Below are 19456 nucleotides of genomic sequence, written 5' to 3'. Positions count from 1 at the left end.
TTGAATTTGACTTGGGGTAAAATGGTCATTTTACCCTCAGTATGGTTATCAGTATTTGATTGAGTGTACTTATAGAAATTGTACCCGGGGTGAAACTGGAGCTGCAGTAGACAGATTCCAGAGCAGTTCATTCAGCAGCTAGACTACGAGGTGAGTCTTCCTTCCAGTAGGAACGGGTCTACGGCCACAATGTCAGCCCGTTAGTTAGCAGTAGTTCCGGACCTTGGTCTGATGCAGTAGTTAGATTGCTTGATGTCTTTGTGATTCAAGTATGTTGTGTATTATGTGTTCCGGACTTCGGTCCGATGCAGTATGCAGTATATGTGCTTATGCCAGTTGATATGTTTATGTTATGCCATGTTATGCTTAGTCAGTTTCCGAACTTCGGTCCGATGCAGGGGACAAGGTCCCAGTCAGTTTTTGTTTTCGGTTCGATGCAGTTAGTTCCGGACTTCGGTCAGATGCAGGGGACAAGGTCCCAGTTAGTTCCGGACTTCGGTCCGATGCAGTTTCCAGGCTTCGGTCTGATGCAGTGGGCAGGGCCCTGGTTAGTTCCGCACTTCGGTCCGATGCAGTGGGCAAGGCCCAGTATGTGTTTATATGTTATTGTATGGTATGTGGTAGTTTGGGGGAGCTCACTAAGCTTCGTGCTTACAGTTTCAGCTTTGATTTTAGGTACTTCCGCAAGTAAAGGGAAGAGCTCGGGATGATGGCATCGCACACACCACAGCTTCAGTTTTTGTCCTGGGAGTCGATTAGCTTTTCATTGACATGATTCGATACAATCTTGATACAGTTTTCTTGTGATACTTTGTTATGGTTTTGGATACATTGATGTATGGGTTTTATTTTATGGTATTGATCTAATGATTTTAGTAATGATTAAACAAAAATTTTTGGGTCGTATTTTGGGATGTTACATGGATCTAGGTTTCTCTATTGAACATGCAATGAATCCAAGACTTGCAAACCCTAATCTAGCATACATAATTTCGAAATTAGCTAATTACATCAGATCTAGATGTTTACCTCTTCAAATAGCGGCTTGAATATTCTTTTCTTGAGCTTAGAGTCACAAGTGTAACTCCTCTAATGGCTTAAAAACACCACAAGCAAAAAGGAAACTTTGAGAGAGGAGGGAGGATGCTAATTTTCGGCCCTAGGGTTTCTCTTGGAATCAAGTGGCCGAAAATTGAAGGCTAGGGGCCTTATTTATACTGTAGGCTGCTAGGGTTTTAGTCTAAACTCTAATGGACAACTTAGTCACCAAACAACCCAAGGAACCTTCTGGAATAAGGCCTTAGATGAAAATATGATGATACTTCATCATAATTTCGTTCCCCCTTAGTCCATTAGGTTTCCCAGCCCGAAACACAACTATCTCACATTTGACAGTTTATGCCCATTTATTTAATTAATCTCCTTTAGCCACCAAATTAATTCCTAATTAATTTATGACTAATACTAACTAAATAAATATGATTTCTCCTTTAATATATTATTCTTATAATATATTAATAAATCATATTATCCTCTTTCTCTCTCTCATCAAGTTACCCTATCAAGTTGCTTTGGTGAAGACAACCCAAAAGGACCATGCACAACCCGGTCAAGTACATACCAAATATAGTTACGGGCTTAGACACTAATCCAACAGTCTCTCACTTGGATAAGTGTAATAAATATATCTCGCATACGACTTCAAAATCCGGTTTAGCAATCGTAGCTCTTATACGCTGCTGTCAACTCTAATCAAAATCTTGTCCTTTAAATAAGGGATCATTTAATCCTCTATTCTAGATATCATGCTGACAATCACATGGAACATAGTCATACTTATTGTTCAGCATATTGTTCCTCGATCTCTGATTTGTTTGACATAGAACTTAGTTGAACACATCAACTTTGTCCTGACCGGGCCCGACACATAAGTCAAACCAAATCATCAAGTGGCCAGACATCATTTTTATCCTCTTAGAATAAAAGGAACAGACAAACTTCGACTTATATGCTTTTATTATTCACTGGCTAAATCATACACAACAATGTGTTTTATAACATCAAGTTACTGATGCGTTTATGTATTGTCAATGAACAACTAACCAATAGAAAATAACCATATCTCTAGGTTTAAAGATTATATGAGATTATCGTCTTGCGATCACTCGTGATAAATTCCATGAAGTGATACAAGCAAGCGCGGGTTTATTCCAATGCTCAAATCATAATTCATAAGCACTCTTGAACTTTGCAGCAAACCTTTGCCATGTCCAAAACCTTTTAGACAATCTTCAAACAAATTCATGATAGTCTTCTTTCATATCTACTTCCAACATATGAGCGACTGTGGACTGTTTGAATAATCTTATCATTCACGAAGTCAAAACATGCAAAATTGAAACAATAGATAAATAATCAACACAAGATAGTATCTTTACTTATAAATAACACACCTTTATTTATTCATCAAATGTCAAGTACAAATTTATCCATTACACGTTTCCTATCTAATCTAAACTTATCGTCCTTCAGCCCAATGCTCCTAGCGTGCTGCAAGTGCTTAACCCTACTCAGTCCCTTCGTAAGGGGATCTGTTGGGTTATCTTTTGACGATACCATCTTCACTACGAGAAGTCCCTCTTCTACCCGATGTCTAATGAAATGGTATTTTCTGTCGATATGTCTGGATCTGCCGTGATCCCTTGGTTCCTTGGTTAAGGCAACCGCTCCTTCATTATCATAGAAAATCTCCATGGGCTCCTTTATGGATGGCACAACTCCAAGGTCTTCAATGAAGTTCTTCAAGCATATTGCCTCTTTCGACACTTCACTTGCTGCAATGTACTCTGATTCACACGTTGAATCAGCCACAGTCTCCTGCTTGGAACTTTTCCAAGTTACTGCTCCTCCGTTAAGGGTAAAGACCCAACCTGAATGCGAATGGTAATTATCCCGATCCGTCTGGAAACTAGCATCACTGTACCCTCGTACCCTCAAGTCATCACTCCCACCGAGGACTAGAAACCATTCCTTGGTCCTCCGAAGGTACTTAAGAATATTCTTGACAACAATCCAATGCGCTTTACCAGGGCTCCCTTGATATTTGCTGACCATGCTCAAAGCGAAGGCCACATCAGGGCGAGTACAAGTCATAGCGTACATGATAGAGCCAACTGCAGAAGTGTAAGGTACTCGGCTCATATCAACTATTTCTGCCTCTGTACTCAGGCATTGAGTCTTACTCAACTTGGTATTACTTTGGATTGGCAACTCCCCTTTCTTGGAATTTTCCATACTAAAACGCTTTAGTACCTTATCCTTATCCAAGTATGTATCCTTACTGAGTCCTATCAGTATTTTACTTCTGTTTCTTACTATCCTTATTCCCAGTATATATGCAGCCTCTCCGAGGTCCTTCATAGAGATACACTTCCCAAGCCAGGACTTGACCTCCTGTAAGGTCGGGACGTCGTTTCCTATGAGCAGTATGTCATCGACATACAATACGAGGAAGCTTACTAAACTCCCACTGGCCTTGACATACACACATGACTCATCTTCGCTTTGCAGAAAGCCAAACTCTTTGACCTTCTCGTCAAAATAAAGATTCCATCTGCGAGACGCTTGCCTTATTCCATAAATGGATTTCTCAACCTTACACACTCTATTTGGATGCTTCGCATCGACAAAACCCTCTGGCTGATTCATGTAAACATCCTCAACCAACTTTCCATTAAGAAAAGCGGTTTTCACGTCCATCTGCCATATTTCATAATCATGAAACACAACTGTTGCGAGCATCACCCTAATATACTTTATCTTAGCAACCGGTGAGAAGGTCTCATCATAGTCAACTCCAGGAGTTTGAGTAAAGCCCTTCGCAACCAATCGTGCTTTATAAGTGTGCACATTCCCATCCATGTCTGTCTTCTTCTTGAAGATCCATTTGCACCCGACTGTCTTACGACTCGGCACATTATCAACCAAATTCCAAACTTGGCTGTCGTACATGGATTGAATCTCGCTGTCCATTGCCTCCTTCCATTTAGCAAACTCTGGGCCTGCCATGGCTTCCTTGTAGCTGCTAGGTTCATCCAAGTTTACTAGTGTACTATCACTAATAAATGTATCCCCTTCAGTAGTAATATGGAATCCATATAACTAGGGTGGAACACTAGCCCTACTGGAACATCTAAGAGGTAAGGACTCGTCAACAGGTTCAACATGAGTTTCCTCCTCAGGTTGATTGCCAGTATTAGAGGTTCCTTCATCGCTTTGTTCTTGAATCTCTTCAAGATCAATTTTCCTCCCACTGTCTTCTTGGCTTATGAGTGCTCTTTCTCGGAAAACCCCTCTCCTCACAACGAAGACAACATTGTCACTCGATATGTAGAAGAGATAGCCAAAGGACTTTTGTAACACTTCTCACTACGAGGTTCGAGCTTGTCGTGAGTTTCTCGTCTTATGAAAGCCTCGCAACCCCAAAACTTGATATGTGCGAATGAGGGAGCTTTCCCTGTCCACATTTCGTGAGGTGTTTTGGTAACCTTCTTGGTGGGAACTAAATTAAGGATATGGGCGACCGTCTCTAAGGCATACCCCCAAAAAGCTATTGGTAACGAAGCCCGACTCATCATAGAACGAACCATGTCCAACAAGGTCCGATTACGTCTCTCAGCCACACCATTCAATTGTGGCATTCTCGGAGGCGTCAATTGCGAAACGATTCCGCATTCCTTTATATAGTCGTGAAACTCAAGACTTAGGTAATCTCCTCCTCGGTCTGACCAAAGCATCTTGATTTTCCTGCCCAGTTGATTTTCCACTTCATTCTTAAACTCTTTGAACTTTTCAAAGGTTTCTGATTTTTTGGTTGATTAAGTAGATATATCCATATCTGCTATAATCATCCGTAAAAGTCACGTAGAAATGGCAAGCATCCTTTGTGGTGGATCTAAAGGGCCTACACACATCAATGTGTATGAGATCCAATAGACCCTCACCCCTATCACAAGTGTCAGTAAAGGGTGACTTGATCATCTTCCCAAGAAAACAAGATTCACACACGTCATCGTCCCTAAGGTCGAATGACTCCAACACTCCATCCTTTTGGAGTTGGGCTATGCGTTTCTTGTTCACATGGCCAAGGCGACAATGCCACAAGCATGATTTGTATAAACTATTAGACAAATCAACATTCAACACATCATTTCCTAAATTGTCTACAACCAACACAGATTCATATATTCCATTACAAGGAAATGCATTGAAAAAAAAACACCATTCAAATAAACATTAATAGAACCATTACTATTTTCAAATGAGTATCTGAAACCTTGTCTATATAATCCATGAAAAGAAATGATGTTTCTTGCCATATCTGGCGAATAGCAACAATTATTTAAATCTAATACTAACCCATTACTCAACACTAAAGAATAAACTCCGACTTTGGTCACAGGCGATGATCTTCCGTTTCCCATAATCAAGTTTATCTTCCCATGTTCCACCTCCTTACTTCTTCTTAGGCCCTGCAAATCAGAACAAATGTGGAAACCACATCCTGTATCAAGAACCCATGAAGTAGCAAGTGATGAGTTGGTAGATTTAATAGAATACATACCTGCATAGGTGGGCTTTATCTTCCCATCTCTAATGTCCTGCAGATATTTGGGGCACCTTCATTTCCAGTGGCCCTTCTCGTGGCAATAAAAACACTCTGCTTGTTTAGGGTCAGAGGAGGGTTTACCAGGACCTGCTTTGGTTCTGCTAGAAGAGGAACCATCTTGGGACTTTCCCTTTTGGTGGCTCTTAGACGGAGCCTTCCACTTCTTACCTCTTCCTTGCCCTATTGCCAACACAGGGGCCAAATCAGTAGGAGTTGATGCAATAGATTTATCCTTTAGGTTGCACTCAACAGTTCTCAACAACCCTTGAAGCTTGCTCAAGGTGACCTCTTTGTTCATGTGGTAGGTCATTCTGAACTGGTTGTAGCATGGAGGCAAGGAGTGGAGAATGATATTGATAGCCAAATCCTCATCAAAGTTAACATTCAACTTTAGAAGACGATCAACATACCTCTGCATCTTCTGCAGATGCGAGGTCAAGGATTCTCCGCTCCCCATCTTAGCGGTGATCATGTTAGTGATGATCTCATAATGCTCTTGCCTCGCGCTTTGGTGATACCTATCCATTAAATCTTGATGCATCTCGAATGGATACATGTCCTCATAGGACTTCTGGAGTTCAGCATTCATAGTCGCGAGCATGATGTAATGAACCTTCGTTGCATCACGTTCATGAGCCTCAAAGGCAACAATTTCTTCAGCAGTGGCAGTTTCTAGATTGATCTTTTCAAGCTTCTCGTCAAGGACATACTCTCTGTCCTCGTATCGAGTGATCATTCGAATGTTTCGGATCCACTCGTTGAAGTTGTTGCCATTAAAGATCACTTTCCCACACAAATTCATGAGTGAGAATCCACCAGTAGCTGCAGGAGTGTTGTTTGCGTTCGACATCTAAAAATAGAAAAGGACAAGTTTGATTAGAAAGAATCCCCAATTAAACACCCAAATGAAAAATTAGGGCTAGGATCCAACAACATTATTTACAACTTAGAAAAGGGATACTGTAATCTAAATGCAAATAATATTGAAGGTAAGTGAATGACGATTCACTAATTTCCACCATGAAAAACGAAAGGAAATTTAGTTTTAAATGTATTTGAAAACTCCTAGATCTTTGAGATTCATTGAACTTTTCAATGGTATGTTTAAATCTCGATATGCACTTCAAATTTGCGACTGGGATACCGAGGATCGCAAACAAGTCGTGAATAACCATGCGAATCAACATGGTGCACCCAATGTCTCTATCACCCAATCAATGTGTCGGTAAACCACACACGCTCCATTGATCTATGACAAACATCGAGCCACCCTTCGCCACCGATGTCAATCCCAAATTAGTGTGTCGGTTAACCACGCACGCTCCACTAATGATTGACAAGGGTGCAAAGTGTAATTCCATGGAATAACATCATTTTCACATTTTACCCTAAAGTAACTAAGATTGGGAATTTGAAAAACATTATAGTTGCTTTGTAAATTTATTATACTTATAATGAGGAATTAAGTGCCTTATCCAATCTGTTCGGATAACGACCCTCCACCAGTCAAGCAAACGGTGGGTGTGAGTGTACACCCATTAAGCGTCATTTTATAGGCAGCAACCTTATACCCACCTTATAGACTGACTTCGTGAATGATGCCTACTAGCGATAAGACTAACTTATTCTTATACAAATATATTAATTAATCTTGTAATAATATAATAATATAGAGTTGAATTTTAAACTTGTAAAATTCTAAGGGTTTGAAATTTAAATCATTCAAAATTAAACTTTTAATCATAAAATTTAAATTTCAATACTTGAGGACAAGTTTTGAACTTTTCAAAACACAAGGGATCAAATAACAAATAATATAAATTAAACAATTAACTTTATGATTATCTATATTTGACTTAATCCAATTTTATTTACAAGATAATTCATCAAATAAATTAAATAATCAAATATTATCACATAATTAATTTAATATTTAAATATATGGTAATTATCTTTTAATTTGGTAAGGATAATCATAGCGAATGTATAAAATTCGGATTTTATAATTCAAAAACAATTTTGGTAGTTATCCAAACACAAAAATAGCCAAAAAAACTGAATTTCGAGCCATCTGATCCACAGACTCGTCGAGTAGCAAACTGTACTCGTCGAGTCTGTCTCACAGACTAGACTCACATCGTGAATAACAGAGAGTCACGTCGTGAGTTTTTGATTTTTCAAAAACGATTTCCAAATCAAGCAATGAACGAATATGATAGCATCAAATACAATTGAAACCAATCAAGCTCTAATACCACTAATGGTTTTTTTATGTATAAAAACAATCTTATGTGCTCATACAAACCCTAATACTTGGATCTAGGTTTCTCTATTGAACATGCAATGAATCCAAGACTTGCAAACCCTAATCTAGCATACATAATTTCGAAATTAGCTAATTACATCAGATCTAGATGTTTACCTCTTCAAATAGCAGCTTGAATATTCTTTTCTTGAGCTTAGAGTCACAAGTGTAACTCCTCTAATGGCTTACAAACACCACAAGAAAGAAGGCAACTTTGAGAGAGGAGGGAGGATGCTAATTTTCGGCCCTAGGGTTTCTCTTGGAATCAAGTGGCCGAAAATTGAAGGCTAGGGGCCTTATTTATACTGTAGGCTGCTAGGGTTTCAGTCTAAACTCTAATGGACAACTTAGTCACCAAACAACCCAAGGAACCTTTTGGAATAAGGCCTTAGATGAAAATATGATGATCCTTCATCATAATTTCGTTCCCCCTTAACCCATTAGGTTTCCCAGCCCAAAACACAACTATCACACATTTGACAGTTTATGCCCCATTATTTAATTAATCTCCTTTAGCCACCAAATTAATTCCTAATTAATTTATGACTAATACTAACTAAATAAATATGATTTCTCCTTTAATATATTATTCTTATAATATATTAATAAATCATATTATCCTCTCTCTCTCTTTCTCATCAAATTACCCTATCAAGTTGCTTTGGTGAAGGCAACCCAAAAGGACCATGCACAACCGGGTCAAGTACATACCAAATATAGTTACGAGTTTAGACACTAATCCAACACTTTTAACATATCATACTAAACTTATAAAGGAAGCATTTTTCCTTTCACCACATCAATTTGAAACTACCAACTTTTCATATTTCCCTATAATATACCTTCTAACTCAAATATGTTATTAATTATTAATATTATCATAAATGGAAGACTTCTTGAATTATCAATAACTTCAATATATTGTTAAATGCATAACCTAAATTAATTTATCAAACAAAATTAAAAATATATTGTACAATTTAAAACCTAAAGTAAAATATCAAATAAAGTTTTTAAAAAAACTCAATGTATATTTTTTACAAGAGTTAAAAAAAAAATATTAAATACAATAAACGTAAAAGAACATAAATCTAAAAGTAAACTTAACTAAAAGATCTCCAAAAACTATTATTTATAATAATTGAAATTTAGTTAAGTTTTTTTTTTTAAATTAATTTATAATAATAATAGTTAAAATAAAATAAAGTTATAAATTAAATTATGTTACATCACAAACAATAATTGACAATTTAAATAATCATCATGATGATGAAATTAAAATGTCGCCAATTTTTCTTTAAAGTTAATAAGTCATTAAATTAGTTAATAAAAATAGATAAGAAATATAATTAATTTTATACACACGTAAAGTGTGAGTAGATACCATTAAATGATTTGATTTTTGTAAGTGTTATATTATCTATTGTTCAAATTGATTATATTGTTACATTAACTAAATGTCTAAATGCAATAATAATTATTTTTTAGTTAATATAAATGACAAAAATATTTTTAATGACATATGATTACTAAAAGGTTAACTATACAATTTTATTCCGTGCAATGCGCGAATATTCGCTTCGTATCATATCATATCATATCATACTATATTATAAAGTAAACATTTTTTTTCTTTCACCCGAATGAAACTCCCATGTATTTTTTCTTTCACCACATTCATTTGAAACTCCCATGATTTTTCAATTTCTTTCTAATAATGATTATAAGTTGGTTAATAAGATTAAATAAATATAAAACCTAAAGTGTAATCATATATAAACTAAATTTTAATATTAAAAGAATATCTTTACTTCTACTTATAAAGTTATTTTTTTTAACTTTTAACATATTATACTTAATTTGTTAGTTTTAATATATTGTTGGATGTAAACCATTATCATTTTAAAGCTATAATTTTTGAACAATTTGTATAAAATACTTCAATTATAAATTTAAATATAACATTACATGATCAACTTAAATATAAATTTTAGTTTAACTTAAACAACCAAAATAATATTTTGTGAATAGTTAAAAGTGATAAACTATAGTGTATTTCTAATAATGATTATAAGTTGGTTAATAAGGTTAAATAAATATCAAACCTAAAGTGTAATCATAAATAAACTAAATATCAATATTAAAATAATATATTTACTTCTACTTATAAAGTTATGTCTTTAACTTTTAACATATTATACTTAATTTATTAAATTTAATATGTTGTTGTATATAAATCATTATCAATTTAAGGCTATAACTTTTGAACAGTTTGTACGAAATACTTAAATTGTTAATTTAAATATATATCATTACAGTGTCAATTTAAATATAAATTTCAGTTATACTTAAAAAACCCAATGAATATTTTGTGAATAATTAAAAGTGATAAATTGTAGTGCTAAATGCAAAAATTAAATTATAATCTCAATATAACTAAAATATTTGTATAATCGTTAAAAGTTTTCATATAGCTTAAAATAACTTACAATAACAATAGTTAAAAATAATTGTATATAAATGATTATATTGTTACCTTTTAAATCGAAAAACAATGTTTGATATTTTAAATAATTATAATGATAGAAATTAAAACGTTAAGCAAATAAATTTTAAAAAATTAATTAACAATAACAACAGCTATAAATAACATTAAACCATATATTATATTTAATTTTATTCATGAGTAACTCGCGGGTAGAAGTCATTCAAACGGTTAGGATTATGCACTTATAACAGATGTATATATTATCATATAATTAAAAATAATTAATATATTATATCAATTTAATATACGAATTATTATATCAAATTTAAAAACAATGTTATTGTTATATTTAAAAAACATATATTTGTAAACATTTCAACTATATAGGTGTTTTTGCGCAACGCGCGGGCATTCGCCTAGTACTATATTATAAAAGAAACATTTTTTCTTTCACCACATTCATTTGAAACTCCCATGACTTTTCACTTTCTTTCTAATAATGATTATAACTTGGTTAATAAGGATAAAAAAATATCAAAACTAAAGTGTAATCATATATAAACTAAATTTCAATATTAAAAAATATATTTACTTCTACATATAAAGTTATGTTTTTTTAACTTTTAACATATTATACTTAATTTATTAATTTTAATATATTGTTGGATGTAAACCAATATCATTTTAAAGCTATATAACTTTTGAGCAATTTGTAGAAAATACTTAAATTATTAATTTAAATATAATATTACAGGGTCAACTTAAATATAAATTTTAGCTTATCTTAAACATCCCAAATAATATTTTGTAAATAGTTAAAAGTGATAAATTGTAGTAAATTTCTAATAATGATTATAATTTGGTTAATAAGGTTAAATAAATATCAAACCTAAAATATAACCATAAATAAACTAAATTTCAATATTAAAATAATATCTTTACTTCTACTTATAAAGTTATGACTTTAACTTTGAACATATGATATTCAATTTATTAAATTTAATATGTTGGTGTACGTAAACCATTATCAGTTTAAAGCTACAATTTTTGAACAGTTTGGACAAAATACTTAAATTGTTAATTTAAATATAACATTACAGTGTCAACTTAACTATAAATTTCAGTTCCACTTAAAAAACCCACTGAATATTTTTTGAATAATTAAAAGTGATAAATTGTAGTGCTAAATGCAAAAATATAAATTGTAATATCAGTTTAACTAAAATATTTCCTAAAGATATTTTTATAATCGTTAAAAGTTTTCAAATAAGTAATTTAAAATAACTTATAATAACAATAGTTAAAAATAAGTCTATATAAATGATTAGATTGTTACCTTTAAAATCAAAAAACATTGTTTGATGTTTTAAATAATTATAATGATAGAAATTCAAATGTTAAACAAATAAATTTTAAAATTAACAATAACAACAATTATAAATAACGTTAAACTATATATTATATTTAATTTTATTAATTAGTAACTTGCAGGTAGAAGTCATTTAAACGATTGAGATTATGCATTTGTAATAAATGTATATATTATCATATAATTCAAAATAATCAATATATTATATCAATTTAGTATACAAATTATTATATCAAATTTAACAACAACGTTATTGTTATATTTAAAAAAACATATATTTGTAAAGATTTCAACTATATAGGTCTTTCTGTGCAACATGCGTGCATTCGCCTAGTATACTATAAATGAAACATTTTTTCTTTCACTACCTTCATTTGAAACTCCCATAACTTTTCAGTTTCTTTTTAATAATGATTATAAGTTATGTTTAACTTAAAGTGTAATCATATATAAACTAAATTTCAATATTAAAATAATATTTTTACTTCTACTTATAAAGTTATGTCTTTAACTTTTAACAAATTATACTTAATTTATTAGTTTTAATATGTTATTGTATGTAAGCATTATCATTTTAAAGCTACAACTTTGGAACAGTTTTGATAAAATACTTAAGTTGTTAATTTTAAATATAACATTACAGGGCAACATAAACATAAATTTCAGTTTAACTTAAAAAAACCCAAATAATATTTTGTAAATAGTTAAAAGTGATAAATTGTAGTGCTAAATGAAAAAACAAAATTGTAATATCAAATTAACTAAAATATTTCCTACATATATTTTTATAATCATTAAAAGCTTTCGAATAGCTAGCTTAAAATAACTTACAATAACAATAGTTAAAAATAACACTATATAAATGATTATATTGTTAGTATTAAAAAAAATGATTGATATTTTAAATAATTATAATGATAGAAATTAAAACGTTAAAGAAATAAATTTTAGAAAATTAATTAACAATAACAACAACTATATTAAAATATATATTATATTTAATTTTATTCATGAGTAACCCGTAAGTAGAGGTCATTCAAACGATTGAGATTATGCAGTTTTAATAGATGTATATTATCACATAATTCGAAATAATCAATATATTATATCATCTTAGTACATGAATTACTATATCAAATTTAACAACATCGTTATTGTTATATTTAAGAGAACATATATTGTAACGATTTCAACTATATATGTGTTTCTACGTAATGCGCGGACATTCACCTAGTATAGATATAAATTTTGAATAATCGTAACAATCTTAGAGTGTTATTTTTCTAGTCATGATAACGAGTTAAACCATTAAATTTATTGAAAAGTAAATGTCCATATAGAAATACCATACATGTAGGACATCAACCGTCACATGAAACTAATAATACTCTAAAACATTGGCCGATACAACTATGGTGATGGGGGTTTTGTTTCATCTCTAAAATGTTATTCCTTATATATTTAGTTTTATTTTATGAACCTATTATATTATGTTGTATCTAAGTACTGTTTTCTAAACTGTGCTGATTGTTCATTTTTTTCCTTATGTTGGAGACAAACAATTTAACATATTGTACTTTTTGGGCCACACAACATGAAAACTTCCTAGGATCACTCATCCTAAAACTATTTTCGTCTGAAACTTCTTAAGTACAAAGTTTTTATGAGATCTGTTGTCCTTAGGAATGTATACATGTCTGACCTTGAAATTTCAGATGCCTTGTCCCTAAATTAGATATTCAAATTAAGGTCGTATAAAGTAATGCTTAGGACCAACACTGACTTTAAAACTCATTGTGATAGTTAGGTATCCACAACCCTTATAAGACAATGCTTAGCCATCCTACAAGTAGATTTGGGATTGGAGATCTAAATCCTAACCCCCCCCCCCCCCCCCCCCCCCAATCCCCGTTGATAGGGTCTCCCTAATGCACTTAGGGTGTGTTTGGGTTAGTTTTTTTTTTTTTATTATAAAAAGTAATTTTTAAGAAAAATGCTTATTAGCTTATGACTTTTAGGAAAAACGGTTTTTAAAAAGTGTTTGGATAAGAAAAACTGTTTTTTAGGAGTAAAATGACTAAAAAGCTGGAGTAAAAAACTAAGATTTTTCAGCTTTTTGAAAGCCTTATTTTTCCCAATCCAAAAAACTGTTTTAAAAAGCGTTTTTTAAATACATAAGAGGTGTTTGGATAGAAAAAAAGATGATGCTTATTGCTTATTCCACAACAATAAGCTAAGTTTAAGTGTTTGGATAAAATCCTTAAAAATCAGCTTATTGTGTTAATAATAAGCTAAATAAGTTAATTTTAATAAGCATCTCCCATTTGCTTATTTGCTTATTGCTTAATGCTTATTTCCAATACAAATAACTTAATAAGCTAATCCAAACACCCCCTTAGCTTATTAGCTTTTTAAAAAGCTAATAAACTATTTTCAAAAGTTACCCCAAACACCCACTTACTACAATATTGTCTCTTTTAATCCATCCGATTTGAAAACTTCCTAGGGGTCACCTATCCTTAAACTGATCTCGCCGATGCCTCCTTAACCGCAAATCTTATAAGAACTCTATGATAATAGGGGTGAACAATGTCAGGATGAGTGACAACTTTGAAATTCGTTTATATTGGATGGCTTAAAACGGACAATATTATATATGGTAAATGTGATAGAAGATGTTATTAAGGCCCATAAGGGAAAAGCTCATATCACAAAATTTTGTAATTAACATATCGTTGTTTGCTTATGTTTTTAGGCTTTACCATTGGGTAGGTAACGGAATTTCTATTATTCCTAATGGCCATTGAGTATGTAACTGAAATAAGTTACATATGTTTTCCTTTCAAGTTTCAATTGAAATCCATCACAACGAATTGCCTTTGCTGCCGACTCAAAAATCAACAATTATCAATTCAGGTACGTTTTTCTATTATTATTAAGAATTGTTAAGGACTTTAGTTGAATTGTAATTATAAACATAGGGTTTGATTTGTATGGTAAATTAGTTGATTTTGTTAATGATTATTGATCATTAAATATTTATTCATATAATTTTATAGGATATGTATTGTTTATTTAATATACTTATATAAAAAAATTATTGAAAAGAATAAGTTATTCAACTATTTATGTCACATGTACAAACACGTTTTGGTGGTTCATATACTAATAGTGTATCATGAGAGAATGATGAATTGGTTTATGATGTTCCAATCTATATTTGTACCTCAATATCCAAATTTCTGCCTCTCGCTACTACCCTAAAAATTATGAAGAGTGTACCTCTATATCCAAATTCCTATTCTCGCTACTACTCTAGAATTATTAACAGTATACTTTAAATTCTATCACATAATACATAAAACGAAGGCCTATGTATATTATTATTATTATTATTTTTAACTTTATATGGATAGAATGAAATTGTTAAAATGTTAAATGAGACCAAAGATATTGAGTGGTGATAGAAAGATTGAAGGTTAACCTCAAAAAGCCCGTCTTCCCATCCAAGTCTATGGTCTTCAAACCAACATGCAATATTTGGATGCCACGTGGCACGGTACGATATCTTGATTATGTGGCCGTTAAGCTTTCAAAAGCTAATCCTCAGCCTCCTTACAATTCTTGGTCACTCGTTACTACTATAATAACTCACAAAACCTTCCTCCCAACTCATTCTCACTTCCACTTCCACACTTATCTTCGTCGGAGATCCATGGCCACCGCCGTAACAACCTTCGGAGCCGCCGTCAACAGAGCCCCGGTATATCTATACTCCTTTACTTGCTTTCATATATGATCACTTAATTGCTTTAAAATGGGGTATCTTTCTTGATATTGAAAAGGGTTATTAACTAGAATCTGTGATTGTTATGATGATGACAGTTGAGCTTGAATGGAAGCAGTGGTGTTGCTGCAGTCCCGAGCTCGACCTTTTTAGGTAGTAGCTTGAAGAAGATAGTGAACTCAAGACACGCCGTCAACAGCAACAGGTTCGCGTCATTCAAAATCTTGGCAGCTGATAAAGAGATCGAGGAAACCCAACAGACAGACAAAGACAGATGGAGGGGTCTCGCATACGATATGTCCGATGATCAACAAGACATCACCAGAGGTAAAGGGATGGTTGACTCTCTGTTCCAGGCCCCACAAGACGTCGGAACCCATTTCGCCGTCATGAGTTCATATGAGTACATCAGCACTGGGCTTCGCACGTACGTAATCACCTTCAGCTTTTCATAAAACTGATTCGTTGATTGGATATTCTTGATTATGAAATTTATGTATGTATAGATATAACTTGGACAACAACATGGGTGGATTCTACATCGCGCCTGCTTTCATGGACAAGCTTGTTGTTCACATCACCAAGAACTTCATGACTTTGCCCAACATCAAGGTCCCTCTGATTCTTGGAGTCTGGGGAGGAAAAGGTCAGGGAAAATCTTTCCAATGTGAACTTGTCTTTGCCAAGATGGGAATCACGTAAGTTTAATTAATTAATCTTTTTCAAGAAACTTTGATTAATTTATTGGTTAGGAATCATCGTCATACTCTTGTTATATATATATGTGCATACATACTGATCAAGAACTTAAATCGGTTTTGAAGTAGTGATGTGATGTGATATGATGGGTGTGTTTTGGTTTTGTCAGACCTATCATGATGAGTGCCGGAGAATTGGAAAGTGGGAACGCTGGAGAGCCGGCCAAGTTAATCAGACAACGTTACCGTGAGGCGGCGGATATCATCAAGAAGGGAAAAATGTGTTGCCTGTTCATCAACGATCTGGATGCAGGTGCAGGTAGAATGGGTGGAACAACACAGTACACAGTGAACAACCAGATGGTGAACGCCACCCTCATGAACATTGCTGATAACCCCACCAACGTACAGCTCCCCGGAATGTACAACAAGGAGGATAACCCCCGTGTCCCCATCATCGTCACCGGAAACGATTTCTCAACACTGTATGCTCCGCTCATCCGTGACGGTCGTATGGAAAAATTCTACTGGGCTCCGACTAGAGAAGACCGAATTGGTGTCTGCATTGGTATCTTCCGTACTGACAATATCTCCGACGAGGCCATTGTCAAACTTGTCGATACTTTCCCTGGTCAATCCATCGGTAAGGAAAATGATCTTGTATTCTACTCAATATTACTCAATACTAATTAAGTATACTAACATATCTTAATTGTTTTATTATTCATGATGAATTAGATTTCTTTGGGGCGTTGAGGGCAAGAGTGTACGATGATGAAGTGAGGAAGTGGATCGGAGATGTTGGAGTTGAAACCATTGGAAAGAAGCTTGTGAACTCGAGGGAAGGACCCCCGACATTCGAGCAACCAAAGATGACAATCGAGAAGCTCTTGGAGTATGGAAACATGCTTGTCCAAGAACAAGAAAATGTCAAGAGAGTTCAATTGGCAGAGACCTACTTGGCATCTGCGGCTCTGGGAGATGCTAACAAGGACGCCATCGATCGCGGATCATTCTTTGGTTAGCCTTAGCCACTTCATGACTTCAATATTCAATAAAATAACTTTGGAATTTATCAAAATTATTTCAAAAAAAAATCTTGGGTTTTCTAAATAAAGATAACTTATTTGGTGCAGGCAAAAAGGAATAGAAAGCGGTATTCGAGTGTGCGAAGGTTGCACTGATTATCGATGGTTGGTGGAAACGCTATGATGATGATTGATGAAGGCAGTATTTATATATATTTTAAGGCCTTTTTAAGGGAAGGAAGGTGTTTATTTTTGTTTCTAAGGATGTGAGATGTCAAATATTATGTGTTTTACATCTATTTCCATGGATTTTTTTTACCGTCATTGTGTAAATTTTGTTTGTTGGTAGAAAGTAAGTTCCTTGGGTTTCATTTGAGTTTCATGAAATTCACAAATTTTAACAATCGACGCTCGGGATAAAATGTGTAAGATAATCTAAGCCCAAACAGATCTAGAAACCAGGCTTGGGTTCAAAGCCCAACACTTAAAGAGGTTTTATTAATTATATTTATAGCCTATAGGTAGGGGAGTCAAAAAAACTCAAACCCGATCCGACCCAAACCCGAATAAGGTAATTTAGGTCGGGTTTAAAAGGGTCAAAATTTCTAATCGGGTTAACCCGACAAACCTGAATTGAAGTTAGGGTCGGGTTTATGGTTGATTTTTTAAAAAAAAATCGGGTTTCGTGTCAACCCGAATAATTCGTTTAACTAACAGTTTGTACAGGACAACCCTTTGTAGCTATTGTTATTCTTCGACTTTATTTCTCTTCATTTAAATCTTAAATCATATCATGAAGACAAAACCCTTCATTTTTTTTCTCATCCTCCTAAGACTGGTTATCATAAGTAACAAAATAAACTCAACATTTTCTGGAAATTTACATTTTCAATCCCTATATTAATAAGTGATTTATAAAAATGATACAAATTGAATCCATCTTACCTTCTATGCGTAACCTACACTAACAACATAATGAATTGAACTTTTTTTTTAGCAATTTATGTATTCCGTACCTGTACTATTACCTAATTTGCTCAAATGGAAAAACATTAGTCTGACTTACATTTCAACCTGATTAACCCGATTAACCTGACCCTATTAACCCGTAACCCAATTAACCAGAACCCGACTAACCTGCACCTTAAAAGGGTTGGGTTTTGGGTGAAATTTTTATTTTTGCAAACTCTACTAACCCGACCCATTTAACCCGATCGAGTTGACTCGATTAACAGCCCTACCCTCTTCAAATAATTTAATTAATAGAGATTGCGGTAAACTACAATTTTAATCCTTATGTCACCGGTTTTGAAACTAGTCTAGTTTTATGCGTATGGAACATTTTGGTTTGGCCCAGAACCACATCAATTCTAAAGATGGACGGAGTCCTTGAGATGGTAGGATAGACAACGGACGGTATTGTTAGGGTCTACTTCTTCAAGATAAGGATATCGCTACATAGAACACCAACGGGTTACATTTTTTGAGAACGACAAATTTACTCTGCTCCTAAGCTACTCCTAAATCTATCTATATCCCAATTTTTTATGGGACTTGAACCCTCGACCTCAAGATTTGCGAGTTACATAACATCTCTCTTTATGTGTGTGTGTGTGTTTTGATTATTTTTAAATCATGTATAAAGACTTGCACAAAAATAATTTTTTTATGTTTTTAGTTAGTTTTTTATGTTACTAATATATATATATTTTTTTTAAATAAATTTGAATGATTTTAACTAGTGTGTATTATTTTAAAATTAAAAATTAACTAGGTTGGAAAAGAAACGAAAACGAGTTTCTATTTGTTGTAAGATAGAAAGGAAGAGAGTAAGAGAAATAAAAACTGATGTGATAATCATATGATAAGTGAATTGAATGGTTGAAAAAAAGTTGGTCTATCTTATCGGTTTCAATCGATGTGTGAGCAACATAAATGTAAGATGCAGTTGTAAAAAATGAGTGTTTAATATCATTGTTAAAAGCGAACCATTCCCACTAAACCTTACAAAATCTAGAAATCATAATAGGTGATGGAAAACTCATTTTTATGTAATAATATGTATTTTTTGAAATAATATTTTTTTTTTTGAATAAGTTATATAAGATTAATG

At 33.2% G+C, this 19456-nt stretch overlaps 1 protein-coding gene across 1 annotated transcript; it reads left to right on the top strand.

The window, feature by feature from the left end:
- Nucleotides 1-15436: 15436 nt before the first annotated feature.
- LOC145088483 (ribulose bisphosphate carboxylase/oxygenase activase, chloroplastic-like) lies at nt 15437-17714 on the top strand. Its single transcript, XM_079026844.1, has 6 exons — nt 15437-15593; nt 15716-16044; nt 16124-16315; nt 16486-16958; nt 17054-17335; nt 17452-17714. The coding sequence occupies exons 1-6, from the start codon at nt 15546-15548 to the stop codon at nt 17463-17465; spliced, it is 1338 nt and encodes a 445-aa protein (XP_078882970.1). The 5' UTR covers nt 15437-15545; the 3' UTR covers nt 17466-17714.
- Nucleotides 17715-19456: the final 1742 nt, after the last annotated feature.

Source organism: Lactuca serriola, chromosome 2 (genome assembly GCF_051521515.1).
Source record: "Lactuca serriola cultivar US96UC23 chromosome 2, Lser_US96UC23_V15, whole genome shotgun sequence".
Taxonomy (NCBI): domain Eukaryota; kingdom Viridiplantae; phylum Streptophyta; class Magnoliopsida; order Asterales; family Asteraceae; genus Lactuca; species Lactuca serriola.
Note: the sequence above shows the minus strand (reverse complement) of the source record. Positions and strands in the feature narration are given on the sequence as shown.

Bases quoted from the DNA above. Each gene is read 5' to 3' on its own strand.
- LOC145088483 (XM_079026844.1), top strand. From the start codon at position 15,546: ATGGCCACCGCCGTAACAACCTTCGGAGCCGCCGTCAACAGAGCCCCG. The intron at 16,316-16,485 runs GTAAGTTTAATT...TGGTTTTGTCAG, and splicing joins TTTGCCAAGATGGGAATCAC to ACCTATCATGATGAGTGCCG. The intron at 16,959-17,053 runs GTAAGGAAAATG...ATGATGAATTAG, and splicing joins TTTCCCTGGTCAATCCATCG to ATTTCTTTGGGGCGTTGAGG.